General features: G+C 40.1%; 2 protein-coding genes across 3 annotated transcripts; one reads left to right on the top strand and one right to left on the bottom strand.

Annotated features, from left to right (window-relative positions):
* Window positions 1-1662: 1662 nt before the first annotated feature.
* Window positions 1663-7327, top strand: otud3 (OTU deubiquitinase 3). Of its 2 annotated transcripts, none has more exons than XM_085260488.1 (8): window positions 1663-1798; window positions 2849-3154; window positions 3720-3868; window positions 5399-5511; window positions 5624-5746; window positions 5886-6018; window positions 6234-6421; window positions 6637-7327. In XM_085260488.1, exons 2-8 carry the CDS (start codon window positions 2949-2951, stop codon window positions 6799-6801), a joined length of 1077 nt encoding a protein of 358 aa, XP_085116614.1. In that variant the 5' UTR covers window positions 1663-1798; window positions 2849-2948; the 3' UTR covers window positions 6802-7327. The 2 variants fall into 2 exon arrangements, with proteins under 2 accessions (XP_085116614.1, XP_085116615.1); XM_085260489.1 differs by having other exon boundaries at window positions 1682-1798; window positions 2901-3154.
* Window positions 7328-7739: 412 nt separating this feature from the next.
* bcas2 (BCAS2 pre-mRNA processing factor) lies at window positions 7740-14949 on the bottom strand. Its single transcript, XM_085260459.1, has 7 exons — window positions 14751-14949; window positions 11445-11537; window positions 11280-11350; window positions 8788-8949; window positions 8642-8692; window positions 8470-8550; window positions 7740-8382 (listed from the first exon to the last, which is right to left on the bottom strand). Exons 1-7 carry the CDS (start codon window positions 14841-14843, stop codon window positions 8256-8258), a joined length of 678 nt encoding a protein of 225 aa, XP_085116585.1. The 5' UTR covers window positions 14844-14949; the 3' UTR covers window positions 7740-8255.
* Between the last annotated feature and the right edge of the window lie 1307 nt (window positions 14950-16256).

Genomic DNA, 16256 nt, shown 5'->3' with positions numbered 1-16256 from the left:
TTGGTCAGCACTTTAGTCAGCCTTGTGTGTTTTTAAAGTGCTATATAAATAAACGATGATGATGATGATGGCTTATCGAAGAACAAGAAGCGGCTACAGCTGTTCAAAATCCCACAAGTCTGGCCGACATGATAGATGATGAGCAGGGCTGTGAGTACTCAGACTGTGTTTTTGAACGCAATATGGACAAGATCTTGGAGAAGCTCATGGCTCTGCTATATGGATAAGATCTTGAAGAAGAACAACGGGAATTGAGAGACCTGGTGACCAGTGATGGACATTAGACCAACTGTAAAATTGGATTCAGTTTGTTCGCACCATCCAAAACAGCTACCATCTTCATCTCATGCGGCCCCCCTGGCGCCAGCTGGATGCTCAAGGCAAAAGCTGACGGGAATAACAAATTCTCCCTTAGCTAACAAGACTGTGTTGTGACTCTCTCCCTCCTCATTCAAGGCCACCCGCGTCGACCGAAGACTGTTGACTTTTGCTTAACTGGGTGAAGGGACACTTTCTCTCGGTTGAACACGGAACACACACACGCACACATACGCATGTACACTGACATAGACCTACACTCACCCCCCACCCCCTCCAAACGCCTTCGATGCTTATGTCTTCTATGTTGTGAGATATGCTGATTCATGTCCTATGTGCTGAGGTGTTTTTCTTTCTTTTCTCAAACTGATCTCCCTGTTGGAGCTCAGTCTGGGGGGAGTTATTTTTTCTCCTCGTCTTTCCTCATGTTGTGCATTTTCCATTGTTATACCTCTCTGACCTGACTTCCCCATGTGATGTTGTAATGTATGTATGGTCGAAGGGTAAGATGGCGCTGGCAAAGGTCGGCAGCCTTAACCCAACAAATTAATAAAGATTATCTTATCTTATCTTATCTTAGTCATAAATGTAAAATTGTGAAGTCAGCTAAAAATGGCCTTTTTTTCACATGATGTTCTGATATCAACTCAAAAATAGAAACTCTTATCATAAAACATGATGTGCCTTGCTGACACACACACACACACACACACACACACACACACACACACACACACACACACACTGCTCGTGCACATACAGTACAGAGTTGTTGTTCTTTGAGTCAAACGTGGCAGACGGCTCCTATGTTTCACTCAGGTAACGGGCGCTGAGTGCTGCACACGTACAAGCACGCGGATAGCCTGTAGGCCATTACATCTGTTCACACAATGCCAGCACTTACCCATGATAACCCCCACACACACAGAGCCGTATGGCTCCTTTATGTTTTTTCTTGTCTCGTTTTTTGGAAATAAAAAAAGTTTTATGCAGTTTTATCTCTTGAGATTATTTTCTTTATCTGTGTCTGTTTTTGTTGATGTTGTTTTTCTTAACGTTGCAAACATCCTGTTTATTACTTTTCAGCCCACTCCGCCTTATATTCATCAACTGCATGGAGTCATTAAAATGAGTAGGTTGTGAGTAGCCTTAGAAGACATTAAGAAGGCGGAAGGTGGTGAATTTAAAGACCACGAGATAGATAGAAAGAAAGAGAGATATATACTGGAGTCTTGTCATTTTTTTTCCTTGTTGTTTGTTTACTTTGTTTAAATGAAGAAAATTTGCTGCTACTGCAAGCCTTTTTAATCGCATTTACGGTTTGGCCCATTTCTCCTTCCGTACATTTTGACGTACACGGATATACGTACGCGGAACCTCAGTTGTAAACAAAAACGGACAATCACAACTTTCCTATTCTGAGCTAGAACATAATAAAAACAAAAACTGGTTATCTCGTCAATCAGAGTTTTTTTTAAAGGTAAGTGTCAGCACGTCAACTATGTTAAGTTACTCGGTGTGTCATGATGTAGTGATAAAGACAAGAGGTGATTTGTTATGTAATCTCTCCAGCTGTTGAGTACTCTGCACCTAGCCGCTAATGCTAGCTAACAGCTAAGCTGTTGCCGAAAACGCTTCGTTTGAGCTAAGTAGATAGCGAGTGACTCCGTACCCACTTAAGTTTCTAAGTGTTTATTAGTTAGCTTCCATACTGCTGACTAATTGGCTACATTTAAGAAAGCAAAGTAAAATGATTTAGCTTCAGTACAAACAAAGGAAGTAAAAAAAAAACTATTGGACGTTTATATCTAAAACGTACCACGTTTTAGACGTGGTGCGTTTTCTCTAAAGTGTATCACGGCTTATGTTTACAGGCCAAGAAAAATAAACAATTATATAAAATTTAAAAAAAAATACAAAGCCGGGTTAGGGGATATCCTTCAAAGAAAAATCCAGAAAGTTTCGAAATTGGAATTGTTAATTTTCAAGAAAAAACAAAATATTATTTGGCAGAATTAAAGTCACAAAACGTCATAAATTACCTGAGATAATACTGACATATATATATATATATATATATATATATATATATATATATATATATTAAAGAAATGAAAATAAAAAGTTTATGCTGCCTTTTTGAAGTAAAGGTACACTACTGTGAAAATGTCTTGAGCCACCCCTCATTTCTTTCTATTTTGCTTTCATACAGTCAGACTGTCTGAAAGTTTGTCAGTCACATAACAGAACCGATAGATTTTGGTCCCAAACATATTGCCGCACTGTAAAAGCATACGTCAATAGAAAAACACATAGGGGAACACTATTAATCATGGACTGGCCTCCCCAGAGCCCAGACCTGGACATTATTGAAGCAGTGTGGGATCACAAACCCCAAAGAAGAGCTTTGAATGTCCTTCAAGAAACTATATATATATATATATATATATATATAAAATCTAGAATGATCTAATATGCCGTCTGGTTGAAATATTTAAAAAATCTACTATTTCTCTGTCATTAAAAAAAGAAAGTTACAGACGTGTGGTAGTCTTTCATGAAGCGCCTGCTCGCTGCCACAGGGAGACGCACTGTGGTGTTGTAGGCCTGCAGACACGAGTGCAGTCAACATGTCGAGGAAACAGACGCACAAATCTTTGCGGAGCAATAAAAAGAGTGAATTGGAGCGCAAGAGGGATGAAAGGGCAGTGCGCCGGGCCATCGCAAAAGACCGCAAGAACCGCCCTCAGGATGGCGATGAAGGTGCAGAGTTTGTCAGTTTCTCCAATCAGCTGCAAGCACTGGGGCTCAAGCTGAGAGAAGTCCCTGGAGATGGGTAAGAGCCAGAATATCAGACCTGCTCTCTCTGTGTGGTCCTGCTTAAACTGATTTCTCATTTATTTCAAAGTGATCAAAATATTATGTGAACTTATTATGTGAACATGTGAACACCAGTGTTGAGTCTGTAGGTTGCATTAGCTTATTGCTGTATTAAAAATAGTTTTGACTCAGAGGGAATCGTGTCTAGTTAATGAGGCTTAGTATCACAATGTAGGTAAATAGGAGATTGTTCATATCCTATAACTTGGCCCACCACATCCCATATGGTGATATCTTAAAAAACAGTTCTGGCTTTAGATCGGAGCACCTGGATTTGTTTTTAATTTTTTTGGATGCAGTTTTTAAAAGAGCTTAAATGTATTTAATCTGTTCTAAAAATGCCCTGTCTTTATCCTTTACATAATCAGTTATGAGGGCTCAAAAATGCTTGGAAAAAAATAAGGCTGAGCAGCTCTCTTTGATTTAAAAATTCGAACAACTTTTAACTTCATTTTGGTAAAGATTGTATATTAAACCCTTCAACCACAGGCAGTCATTTGTCATTTCCTTTTGTTCTTTAGGAATTGTCTGTTCAGAGCTCTAGGCGACCAGTTAGAGGGTCACTCCCGGGGCCACCTGCGTCTTCGCCAGGAAACTGTTGATTATATGACATCCCATCGACAAGACTTTGAGCCCTTTGTTGAGGATGACGTTCCCTTTGCACAGCACTGTAAGAAAAAAACAAGCAAGCGGGTAACATTGGCTACATATGCCAAGAAAACAATGTGATTAGCTAGACTTACTCTAACTTGCAATCCACAATCTATAACGGTACCTACGCTATATTGCTAAAAGTATTTGCCTTCACACCTATACAAACTTGACTGACATCCCACTCTTAATCCATAGTGTTTAAAATGGTGTCAGCACATCCTTTACAGCTGTAACAGCTTCAACTCTTCTGGGAAGAGTTTAGAAGTGTTTACGGCAGTTTTTGACCATTCTTCCAGAAGTACATTTGTCAGGTCAGACACTGATGTTGGACGAGAAGGCCTGGCTCACAGTCTCCACTCTAATTCATCCCAGAGGTTTTCTGTTGAGTTGAGATCAGGACTCTGTACAGGCCAGTCAAGTTCTTTCAACCCAAACTTGGAAGAGAAACTTGGAAGAAAGAAAACACATGGCAAGGTCCACGTCTGTGTGCACTTTGCTTTATGCATTGTTATATAGTCACGATGGAACATCCCCAAATTGTTCCCACAAAGTTTGTCCAAAATATCTTGGTATGCTGAATCATTAAGAGTTCCCTTCACTGTAAGTAAAGAGCCAAGCCCAACTTCTGAAAAACAACTCCACACCATAACCCCCCCGCCAACAAACGTTACACTTGTCGTAATGCAGTCAGACAAATACCGTTCTGATGGTAACTGCCAAACCCAGACTCATCCACCAAATTTCCAGATGGAGAAGTGTGATTCGTCACTCCAGAGAACTGTTTCCAATGCTTCACAGTCCAGTGATGGCTCAATTTACACCACTTAATCCAACACTGTGTATTGTGCTTGAATCCAGCTGCTCTGCCATGAAGGCCCATTCCATGAAGCGCTCTACACATGGTTCTTGAGCTAATCTGAAGGCCACATGAAGTTTGGAGGTCTGTAGTGCTTGACTCTGCAGGAAATTGGCAACCTGTGTGCACTATGCACCTCAGCATCCGCCGACTGTGGAATATTTAGTAGCGAGGAAATTTCATGATTGGACTTGTTACACAGGTCCTATCACGGTACCACACTGAAATTTACTGAGTACCTGAGAGCAACCCATTCTTTCACAAATCTTTGTAAAAGCAGTCTGCATGTCTTCATGCTTGAATATTATACCCTGTGGCCATGGAAGTGATTGAAACAACTGAATTCCATGATTTCAGTAGGTGAGGGAATATTTTTGGCAATATAGTTGCACAGACAGACAGCTGAGTTCAGTGGGATGCAGTTTTGACCAGAAACTTTGCAGTGACCTCTGGTGGTTATTGCTTCTGAGTGACAGATGTATGTAAGTGGCCTGTGGGAGGGACGGGGTGTCACAAAATAAATATACGATCTCTTAGTTTACTTTTTTTTTTAGTGTAAAAATGTGGAAATAGTAATATATACAATAGGACAGCTTTAGTCATTTTAACAGACAGACTTTAAGAGTCATGTGTTGAAAGTTCAAGAGAGCAGTTGTGGCAGTAACAACTCTGTGCTTCTTTTCCTTGCAGTGGCCAATCTTTCTCAGCCTGGTACTTTTGCTGGCAACGATGCCATTGTGGCGTTTGCTCGCAGTCAACAGGTGAAAGTGGTTATCCATCAGCTCAACACTCCACTGTGGGAGGTAGGAGCAGACACTTTCAAATTATGTCTCCTGATCTTGTGCGCTAATATAATTTGTTATATGATGTCTCTGTGGCACACCACGCTGTTTATATGTTGTGTTTTTGTTGCAGATCAACGGTTCAGAGAAGCAGGTGTGCCGAGAGCTGCACATTGCCTACCGCTATGGAGACCATTATGACAGCGTGAGACGGATAGGAGACAACTCTGAGAGTCCTGCTCAGCTCCGCATAGAGGTGTGGTGTCCTACCAGACCAGTACTTAAAGAACAGTTAGCTCTCATCTAGCATGCGTCTTTATATGTCAACACTGCACCCAATGAGCCGTCTTCTACTAGATTTTTTCTGATGTTTTTCTTATCATTGTTGTTCCCAGAATATGCAGAATTCACATGGACAGCAGCGTGAGTTTGGGGACGGTCAGAGAGACAGGCACAAAAAGTCTTCTCCTTCAGCGTCAGAGGAGGACAACGTGATCCTGAGCTCCATCAAGAATCGAGGGATCCAGGGTTAGAAGTTACATTTAAATTATTAGCTGTTGGAACAAGTAGACTTCTGTGAGGGAAAGCAACATAATCATCAGAATCATGAATGCTTTGGATTTTTTTTCACAGCTAGTTGTGTTGATCACATAAACATCCCAGCATTGAACTAAGACTCTTAGTATGACACTAACAGAAACAGATCTGATTGTATTTGCATGTTTATATCTTTTTTGCCTCAGGTGATGAGGAAAACTTACTCCAACTGAGTGCAGCGACAATCAACGCCGAGTGGCTTGTTGGCTCTGCGGTGGGCCAGTCCTGCCAGGGCCAGTGTGCCTCTGGATCCTGTTCAGCCTGCAGAGCTGCAGCCGCTCACTGCAGTGATCCCATCCAGACAGCAGAGGGCAGCAACGTTCAAAAATCCAAGGTTGTGGACACAAATTTCCTGCTAATTATTTGCATTATAAAGGAGCCTGTCTAGCTAAATCAATATTTTATACTTCACATTATACATGAAATTGATTCACATTGGTGTTCCTAACTTGTGAAATATCTTTTTGCAGCATTGGTCATGCTTTAGCAGTTTTAAACTTTACTCAATGAGGATAACTGACTTTTTCTTTTTTTTTCGCTCACCCCTAGGTCTCCAACAAGCAGAGGAAAGATCAGCAGCGGCTCGAGAAAAAGAAGCGTCAGGAGGAGCGGCATCGACAGAAGTTCCTCCAGAGTAAAGGAAGCCAGGACCAGAACCAAAACCTGCCAGACGCTGTTACTTTAGTACCAGCTCTGAACACTCTCAGCATATAGACTGGAGCATGGCCAAAAATACCTTCTGCTACTCTTGCTACCGGTGGCTGTCCACAAAGTTTTGCACATAGTCAAAATTTCAGTCACATTGGATAACTTTTCCTAAGGAGAACCCTCTAGCATCTTTGCAAAGAGTTTAACGGTGCCTGCAAACTGGTGTGTGTGTGTGTGAGAGATGGGCGAATGTTGTAAGAGACAAGCGAAAACGCATGAGTATCAGTATTTCTGTTGGGATTTTTCTTTAGTTCCATCCATTCCAGGTGTTGGTGTATGTAGAAGCTGCTCATATGTGGTTTAAGCACTACGTTATCTAGCTCCTTTCTATGCTGGACATCGGGCTTTTCATGACTACAGACAATCTTGCACAGCCAGGCTTTTTGATTTGCCACAGACTTGAATTTATTCTGATGTTCGTTCTGTCTGTGATCGAAGAATAAATTCAGTATTGGGGGGGGTGGGGCAGACGAAAGGATTGTTATACACAGTGTGTGTGTGAGGAACGTGGCAATAAATAATAATAAATCAGATTTACCTTTTTTTTTATTCCTGTGTGAACCCAGTAGTACGCTATGTACTATCCAGGGTGACGAGCTGTTTAAATTAAAGGTTTATGAGTCAAAGTAAGTTCCTGATGTTCTTCTGTTTGTGAGCGGCAGCCAATCAGATGGAAGCTGGTTTAACAGGAGAAGTGCTAAAGCTACTAGCTTCAGCTGAACAGTACATGAACTGAAAGACTGAACTGTAAGAGTATTGTGTAAAAGAGCACACCAAGGCCCCCTTGTAGGAGGATATAGCTAACCAAGGCTGCTGTGCCTCACAGGAAAGAAGAAACTGGTGTGTTTTATGATTTTAAATTAGAATAAAATATAATGGATATCAGACCAAGTTTAAAAAAGAAAGGGAAATATTAAGAGTTCAATCAAATTCACACTACAATATAAGAAAAGTTCAATTTATTAAAACCGCTTTAAAAAATTACATTAATTGAAGTCATGCTGGAGCTCATAAAGATGAGTCTGGCTTCAAACAACAAACTATGTACATTTTTCCAAACACACTGTTGAGCTGGAAGAGAGCTTGAAGAATCAGGTCGATGTAAACTTCCGAAATGAGCTCATGTGACAAAACACTAAACGCTAATGCTATAATATCATTAGCATTTACAGCCAACAGACTAAATAATGTCACATGTGATATTTCATCTGCCTGTCCTACCAAACCACGTGAGGCAACAAAAGCCGTTTTATTGTGTTCGACTTTCCGTTTGTGAAAAGATGATGTATTGTGTCGTGTTTTTACACTGGAATAAGGTGTACAGTGGTAAACTGTGTGCTGCAAATTGAGATTCATGGGCGCATTTGGAACGCGGCAAAAAAACTTCAGTCCTAAGGTTGCTTCTTAGTCCTGTTAGCCTCACAAGCCAAGATGGAATCCGACCGCGGGATCAGTAGCTCCTAAAAGTCTTGTCGGATGTTCTCCTTGTTTTCGTCTCCCTGCTGTTGCCGGAGTTGAGCGACTTCGTTTTCCAGCTGAACGATTGCCCGCTCGATCTCATAGTTCTTACTGACGAGTGACACCCAGCTGTTGAGGGCACAAATACAGATGTTAAAACAGACGGAAAACTTCTGTGCGTCAATGATACAAACGTAAACTCTTCCAACAACATACTTAGACTCCAGCTCTCTGAGTTTGGCTCCTGCTGCCAACTGATCATTCTTACGCTGCCAGTTCAAATCCTGAATTTGCTTCCTGTGTGGCAGAACAAACACACCAACAGATAAATATTAAAACACATTAAACACCGTGTTTTGGAGCAAAAGGTTTGAGGCAATGAACTCACCTGAATTTGTGAAGTTCCTTTTGTGCCATCTCGATCATGAAGGCCAAGTTGCTGAAGAAAAAAAAAAAATCAAACACGACACGTGTTAGCAGTATTTCCCCACAGACATCAACACTGTGCAGACTGGATCTGGAGACTGTACGCACTCGTTGTAGGCCTTCCATGCGTTGGTTCCATAATGCGACATGAGCTCCAGGTTCTCGATACGGACCGCCTGGTGCTCCAGCTGGGCCATCGAGTTGTTCACGCACTCCTGCCACGCTGTAATGTCATTCTTCTGTCCTGATGAGGGCGCCGGCAACTCATACCTCAATGAGGAAAACATTTATTAAAATACTGGTGATCACCAGTGCTACTCCTCTGCCTAGTAGACACGCCGATGGCATCAACTTGAAATTCCTACATCACTGGGTTCTTCAATTATCGCTCTCACAAGGTTTTCAGAAAACTTGACCTCTGAACTTGAGGTTGCGGTCACCGAGAACTCATGAGATTTTTAGTAGATGCACCTATGATAGCGTCTGTAGCTGCTATGTTGCTTTCTTTCTTTAGTTATTGCATTAACAAACTTAGTGATGATAATACCCCAACAGCCTTTTACAGCAGAGGGTTAAACTTTAACGTGTGAAACAAACAGAAATGAAGGCAAAAAATAAAAAATAAAAAAAATAGCAGAAAAATACTAAGTTACATGTGAGTGAAGTTGCCCCCCCCACCTTCTTCAAAACCAACAAAAGTGGTATCAAACGTTTGTGCTGCTAAAATTTTTGTTTGTGCCGCTATCATTTTAAAGATATTAAAGAAAATTTAAAGGCCAGAAGGTCAACCAGCCCCCCCACATTACCCAAATCAGACAAAATTGATGGCACTGCAAGACTGCTTTTCCACCAGAGACTGGGAGATCTTTAAAAAGGCTGCCACACACGACAACACCACAGACTTTCAGGAATATACTGAAACTGTCATTGCCTACATCCCAAAATGCATCGATGACGTCACAGAAACCAGAGCTATCACTGTCCGGGCCAATCAGAAACCATGGCTCACAGGTGAGGTCCAAGGCTCCTAAGGTTGAGAAATGCAGCCTTCAGAGCCGAGGATTAGGTGAGCCTAAGAACAGCAAGGGCAAACCTGTCACGTGGCATCAGAGATGAAAAGGCAGTAATCCAGGAGGATTTTGCAAAGCTTCAGCGATAGCAGAGATACTCAGAGGCAGTGACAAGGAATACAAACCATCACAGACTACAAGCCCACTCTGCAGACCGTGGTGATACAATCCCCAGACAGTGTGTGGAGATCTCTTGCCAAAATCAATACAAGCAAAGCTCCAGGTCCTGATAACATCCTTGGACGAGCACTGACGGACTATGCTGTGGAACTCACAAAGGTCTTCACAGACATCTTGAACACATCATTAGGGTCAGGCTGTCGTTCCCACATGTATTGAAGCCTCCACCATCATTACTGTACCAAAGAAGTCATCTACCTCCTGACCTTAGATGACCTCTAGAAACTTTTATTAATATCTTTGAAATGATAGTGGCACAAACAAACATTTTTGCAACACAAACCAGCACAAACATGTGACACCACTTTTGCTGGATTTGAAGAAGGTGGGGGGCCAACTTCACTCACATCTGTTACTACCCCGTTTTCCAAAGATTTTGGAATACTATCAACAACGTACATTAAAAAAAAAAACAACAACAACAAAAGCTGAGTTAACCGACCTGTCTGAAAATGTGGAAATCATTTAAGTGCTACATAAAATGTTGAATTTCTTTTTCTTTTTCTTTTAATGTGGTGCCAGAATCATGTATGATACGGCATGTGACTTGAACAGTTGTGTAATTAAAGAAGGGGAGGAATACAGCTACTACTGGAAAAGCAAGTCAAGTTGTATAAAAACAGTTTTTTCACAAGAATCTATGAAATCCTGTGAAAAACTAAGTACATCCATCATGCTTGCATATGAATTATGACTGTATCATGCCACTCAAATGTAATTTAGTAACTACTCATCAGCACCTGTGAGCACCTCTATAAGAGCTGAAGTTTTGACCGTTTGTTAAAACGATGCTACAATCCTAGATTAGCATGTTAAATGTTAAAGTTTATGACAGTAAAATTAGAAAAAGTTGCATTTGAACAAACCAAAACACTTCTGTAACAAAGGAAAAACCAAACACAGCACATCAGCCTCACATCAACTATCAAGCACGGTGGATTTGTGCTTGTTTTGCAGCCACAGGGCCTGGGCAGCTTGCAGTCACTGAGTTGACCATGAACCCTCTGTATACGAAAATATTCTTAAGTCAAATGTGACCAACAGCTGAAGCTTTGGACAAAAACTCACAGGACTGCACAACAGCAGATCAACAATTTAAGGACCATATTTTGCATCATCCTTGACAAACTTTAAATGAATGGTTGTGATCTTTGGGCCCCGAGACTACACTGCATTAAAAACACAACTTTACAGTGTAAATCAGTGAATGGGTGAACAGCCTAGAAAGAACTTAGAAGCAGTGTAGTAGGTTGACTATATGAATGCATCTCTCTTCCTCTGTGGCAAATAAGCAAAAAGCTCAACTTGCAGCTAAGCTACCATCAGGCTCTTACAGCTGGCAGGATTTACCTCTTCATACTCAGGAGTTCCATCGGCTGCCGAGCTGCCAACCGCTCAAATTCATTCCTCATTATTTCTGTCTGAAGGGGGTGAGAACAAAGAAGAAGCACCATTATTTCCTTGTCAGCAGCTGAAACCACTAAGAAGGTTTTAAACTTCTGATGAGTTCATCACCTCAAAAGCAGAGAAATCAGGAGTAGGCAGGTAACTCAGGTAGTTTTTTGTAGGTCGGTATCTTCTGGTCTCTTCTTCGACCAACGCTGCTGCCTGAAGGAAGAAACACGATTCGTGTTTGGCACGGGGAATATTTTGCAGCCACTGGGAAATTCACTTGAAATGAATTGCATTAGAGTTGCACAATTCACTTCTTGTTATTCGACAACTGAAACTCTTTGAGGTGTAGCCTTTTAATTAGGAATTCATCAGTTTTGAAACTGTGGGGTAATACTTATTGGTTAAAAGGTACACTTCTCTTTTTTTCATACACATGGAAAAATGAATCAGACCCTTAGAGAACATAACTTCTGATAACAGACTAGTGGGAAATCAAACATTCCCATTGCTGCCATATTCAAATATTCTACTGCAACAATATGTACAGGATTTGATGTCCCTTTTGAGTGTTATCCAAATGTTTGTCTTGTTGATCTAAAGACAGATGCAATCTTATTCTTGAGCATGAAGGAGATCAATGACTGGACAAGTACAGTCATTGAGTCATTGAGCTGCAAGTTGAGAAAAATATGAGAAGAAAGATAAATGTTGCTGTAAAACTGTACTAGTCTAATGGACTCCGACTTACAGCAAATCAAGAAAACATTAAATACTGCTCACATACTAAGAGAATCAAATCCAAACATATGCAATAGATAGATACCTTCATATTTTTGTAAGATTTAAGAAAAATCTTTAAGTGCTGAATGAGTAACTGTTTTTTGCCAAATGGTGTTGCACACAATGCCGTGGGAGTGTCAGAGTGCTTTTCTGTTGTCAGCTCTCCTGTTATGGCACTGCTCTTACTACAGACTGTACAGGGAGTGCAGAATTATTAGGCAAATTAGTATTTTGTCCACATCATCCTCTTCATGCATGTTGTCTTACTCCAAGCTGTATAGGCTCGAAAGCCTACTACCAATTAAGCATATTAGGTGATGTGCATGTCTGTAATGAGAAGGGGTGTGGTCTAATGACATCAACACCCTATATCAGGTGTGCATAATTATTAGGCAACATCCTTTCCTTTGGCAAAATGGGTCAAAAGAAGGACTTGACAGGCTCAGAAAAGTCAAAAATAGTGAGATATCTTGCAGAGGGATGCAGCAGTCTCAAAATTGCAAAGCTTCTGACGCGTGATCATCGAACAATCAAGCGTTTCATTCAAAATAGTCAAGAAGCGTGTGGAAAAACCAAGGCGCCAAATAACTGCCCATGAACTGAGAAAAGTCAAGCGTGCAGCTGCCAAGATGCCACTTGCCACCAGTTTGGCCATATTTCAGAGCTGCAACATCACTGGAGTGCCCAAAAGCACAAGGTGTGCAATACTCAGAGACATGGCCAAGGTAAGAAAGGCTGAAAGACGACCACCACTGAACAAGACACACAAGCTGAAACGTCAAGACGGGGCCAAGAAATATCTCAAGACTGATTTTTCTAAGGTTTTATGGACTGATGAAATGAGAGTGAGTCTTGATGGGCCAGATGGATGGGCCCGTGGCTGGATTGGTAAAGGGCAGAGAGCTCCAGTCCGACTCAGACGCCAGCAAGGTGGAGGTGGAGTACTGGTTTGGGCTGGGATCATCAAAGATGAGCTTGTGGGGCCTTTTCGGGTTGAGGATGGAGCCAAGCTCAACTCCCAGTCCTACTGCCAGTTTCTGGAAGACACCTTCTTCAAGCAGTGGTACAGGAAGAAGTCTGCATCCTTCAAGAAAAACATGATTTTCATGCAGGACAATGCTCCATCACACGCGTCCAAGTACTCCACAGCGTGGCTGGCAAGAAAGGGTATAAAAGAAGAAAAACTAATGACATGGCCTCCTTGTTCACCTGATCTGAACCCCATTGAGAACCTGTGGTCCATCATCAAATGTGAGATTTACAAGGAGGGAAAACAGTACACCTCTCTGAACAGTGTCTGGGAGGCTGTGGTTGCTGCTGCACGCAATGTTGATGGTGAACAGATCAAAACACTGACAGAATCCATGGATGGCAGGCTTTTGAGTGTCCTTGCAAAGAAAGGTGGCTATATTGGTCGTTGATTTGTTTTTGTTTTGTTTTTGAATGTCAGAAATGTATATTTGTGAATGTGGAGATGTTATATTGGTTTCACTGGTAAAAATAAATAATTGAAATGGGTATATATTTGTTTTTTGTTGAGTTGCCTAATAATTATGCACAGTAATAGTCACCTGCACACACAGATATCCCCCTAAAATAGCTAAAACTAAAAACAAACTAAAAACTACTTCCAAAAACATTCAGCTTTGATATTAATGAGTTTTTTGGGTTCATTGAGAACATGGTTGTTGTTCAATAATAAAATTATTCCTCAAAAATACAACTTGCCTAATAATTCTGCACTCCCTGTAGAGCTGCATGACACAAACAGCAGTAATCTGTGTACCTTAGATGTGATGAGAGCCAATGGAGGATCCAGGGGAAATGTCTTGATCAGGGAAGTGTTTAGTAGTGACCACGAAGAAATTATTGAAAACACTGACACCAATATATATTAGGCTTTGTGAAGATCCTTCAAAAGTTTTCTTTGGACACGGGCTGCTTTCTCACTTGTTTTCAGTGAGAAAACCCAACTTAAATTGTATGTTTAAATACTTTGTCACCAGCAGCCTCTTACGATAACATCTAATTTTTTCCCCCATTTCTTTTGTTAAATCTACAAAATAAAAAGAAATTAAAAGAAAAACCCCGAAGGAATTCATAAAATATTGTTTTGGGTCAACAAGTTGATTGCCAAAGAGCTGTTAAATGGAGATTTGGTATTTCTCTGCCTGTTCTGAAATTTGAAGAAATTGAACAAAACAAGAAGTGGCAGACCTAAGAACTATCTAGTGAGTCTGAAAGTCATGTCTTTAAGAAATTAGAAAAATATAGCAAAGACCTGACACCGGACCTGAGAGATACATCTGGGCCATCACTTGACCAATCTACTGTTCACTTCATGAGAAATTATCTCAGTCGAAGGGTGGCTGTCAAGAACCGATTCTTAAAAATGGGAAAAGGGAAAAACTATTCAATTAATCGACACATCTATTTCGCTTTTTTATAACATAAAATATATTAAAAATGGGTTTTTCAAGACTTCATTTAATCTATATAATAAAGACACTGTCCTGACACGAGTCTGGTTAACAGAGCAAATGAACCAGCTTCAGATATCAAACTTACAGTGTCCGCTGAAACATTGCAGTGTGCCATGTAGCATGGTTAGCTAACACGCTGTGTTCGAACTGCCCGCTTACTCACCGCTTCTCTCACACCTGCCGCATCGTAACCTTGGTCGAAATACGGCAGAGCATCTACAAACACTTCTCCAGCTACTGAAGCCGTCCCGGCCATTTTTAATCAGTCTATATATCGTTCAGTTGTTGAACTGTCTCGCTTTCTGCTAAATAAACTCAAAATCCAAGTGTCCCCTTTCTTCTTCTTTAATTTCGCGTCTTCTTCGAATTGGCACTTTAGCGCCACCGCATGGTATGGAGTGTTTATCTTGATGTTTCTTCTTTGAAGCGTGCCATGAATTCATAGTTAAATGTGCAATAAAACATTAATTAGTAAATCACGTTTTCAATGTCCTCTTTTTATTTTGTCATTAACAAAGTAATTCATTATTTGATCAATCGATAGGGATTAAAAATACATATTTCTACAAACTATTAATCCATTATGAAATATCTCAACCTGAAAAGGGGTTTAAAGAAAAATATATGAAATGCTTGTTAAAACATAATTTAAAAAGTAGCCTGAAATTAAAAATTTAAAAACAGATTTTCAAAATAGTTGAAAAAAAATACGATTTAATAAGAGAAATGGGTAAATGGAGTTAAAAACTTTTCTGACATTTAAAATGATGATACCATCCCTCCTTTTTAATTCAATTTCCTTTCCATAGCTATTGGATTCTCCATTTTGGAAACCCTGACCTCCTCAGCAGTATGTTGAGTCTAAACAATAAATCAATGATCTTATTATTACAGGATTATCTATTTGATTACCTTCTCCGTGTGACCTTTCCATGACTCTTTTGGTCTTTGTGAATAAAACAAAGCAAATTAGTCATGGTACAATGTCACATCCCAGTTGTGCAATCTTAACATGACCCTACACAACTTGTTAGTGCTCATATTATTTTACCAAACCTTTGACGCCTCATCGGAGAGGGTAGTCCAATAGCTAATGGGAAACGAGAATGAATCGAAAAGGGAAACAAGCATTATTTTAGATTTCAGAAAAGTTTGGATTCCTAATTTAATTTAGGAATCCATTTATTTATTTCTATCTTTAAATTTTATTTCATAAGACATTTTGAAAATCTGTTTTTAACATTTTAAAGAGTGATTTAACTCCTCTTTTTATTGAGCATTGAATTATCAAATAATTAATTGTTTTATTGATGTCTTAATAAATAGAATACATTAAAAATTCATTTGAAAATTCATTTACTGATGAATATTTTATTGGGCAGTTAATTATTAATTCATGAAATGCTATAATTCTGTGTGTGTGACCCTCCTGGTGCTCTATGAAATAGTCCCAATGTTCTATTAGCCGAATTAGCTTGTCTAAGATTCTGACTTACTATTACTCATTTCTTGAGTACTTGAGTGTAAAATATCTATCAGATGCCTCATATTTCTGACAGTGAGGCAACATTCTCTACTGTTTCTTGTCCATGTGGGTCACATCTATTTGTAAAGTTTAACACATTTTGAATATTATACTATTTAGTTCAGTATGTCCAAATCTGTAAAT

This window comes from Mchenga conophoros, linkage group LG20 (genome assembly GCF_057382185.1).
Source record: "Mchenga conophoros isolate Kocher_MC1m ecotype Shallow Benthic linkage group LG20, M_conophoros_male_GT1.1, whole genome shotgun sequence".
Taxonomy (NCBI): Eukaryota; Metazoa; Chordata; class Actinopteri; order Cichliformes; family Cichlidae; genus Mchenga; species Mchenga conophoros.
Note: the sequence above shows the minus strand (reverse complement) of the source record. Positions and strands in the feature narration are given on the sequence as shown.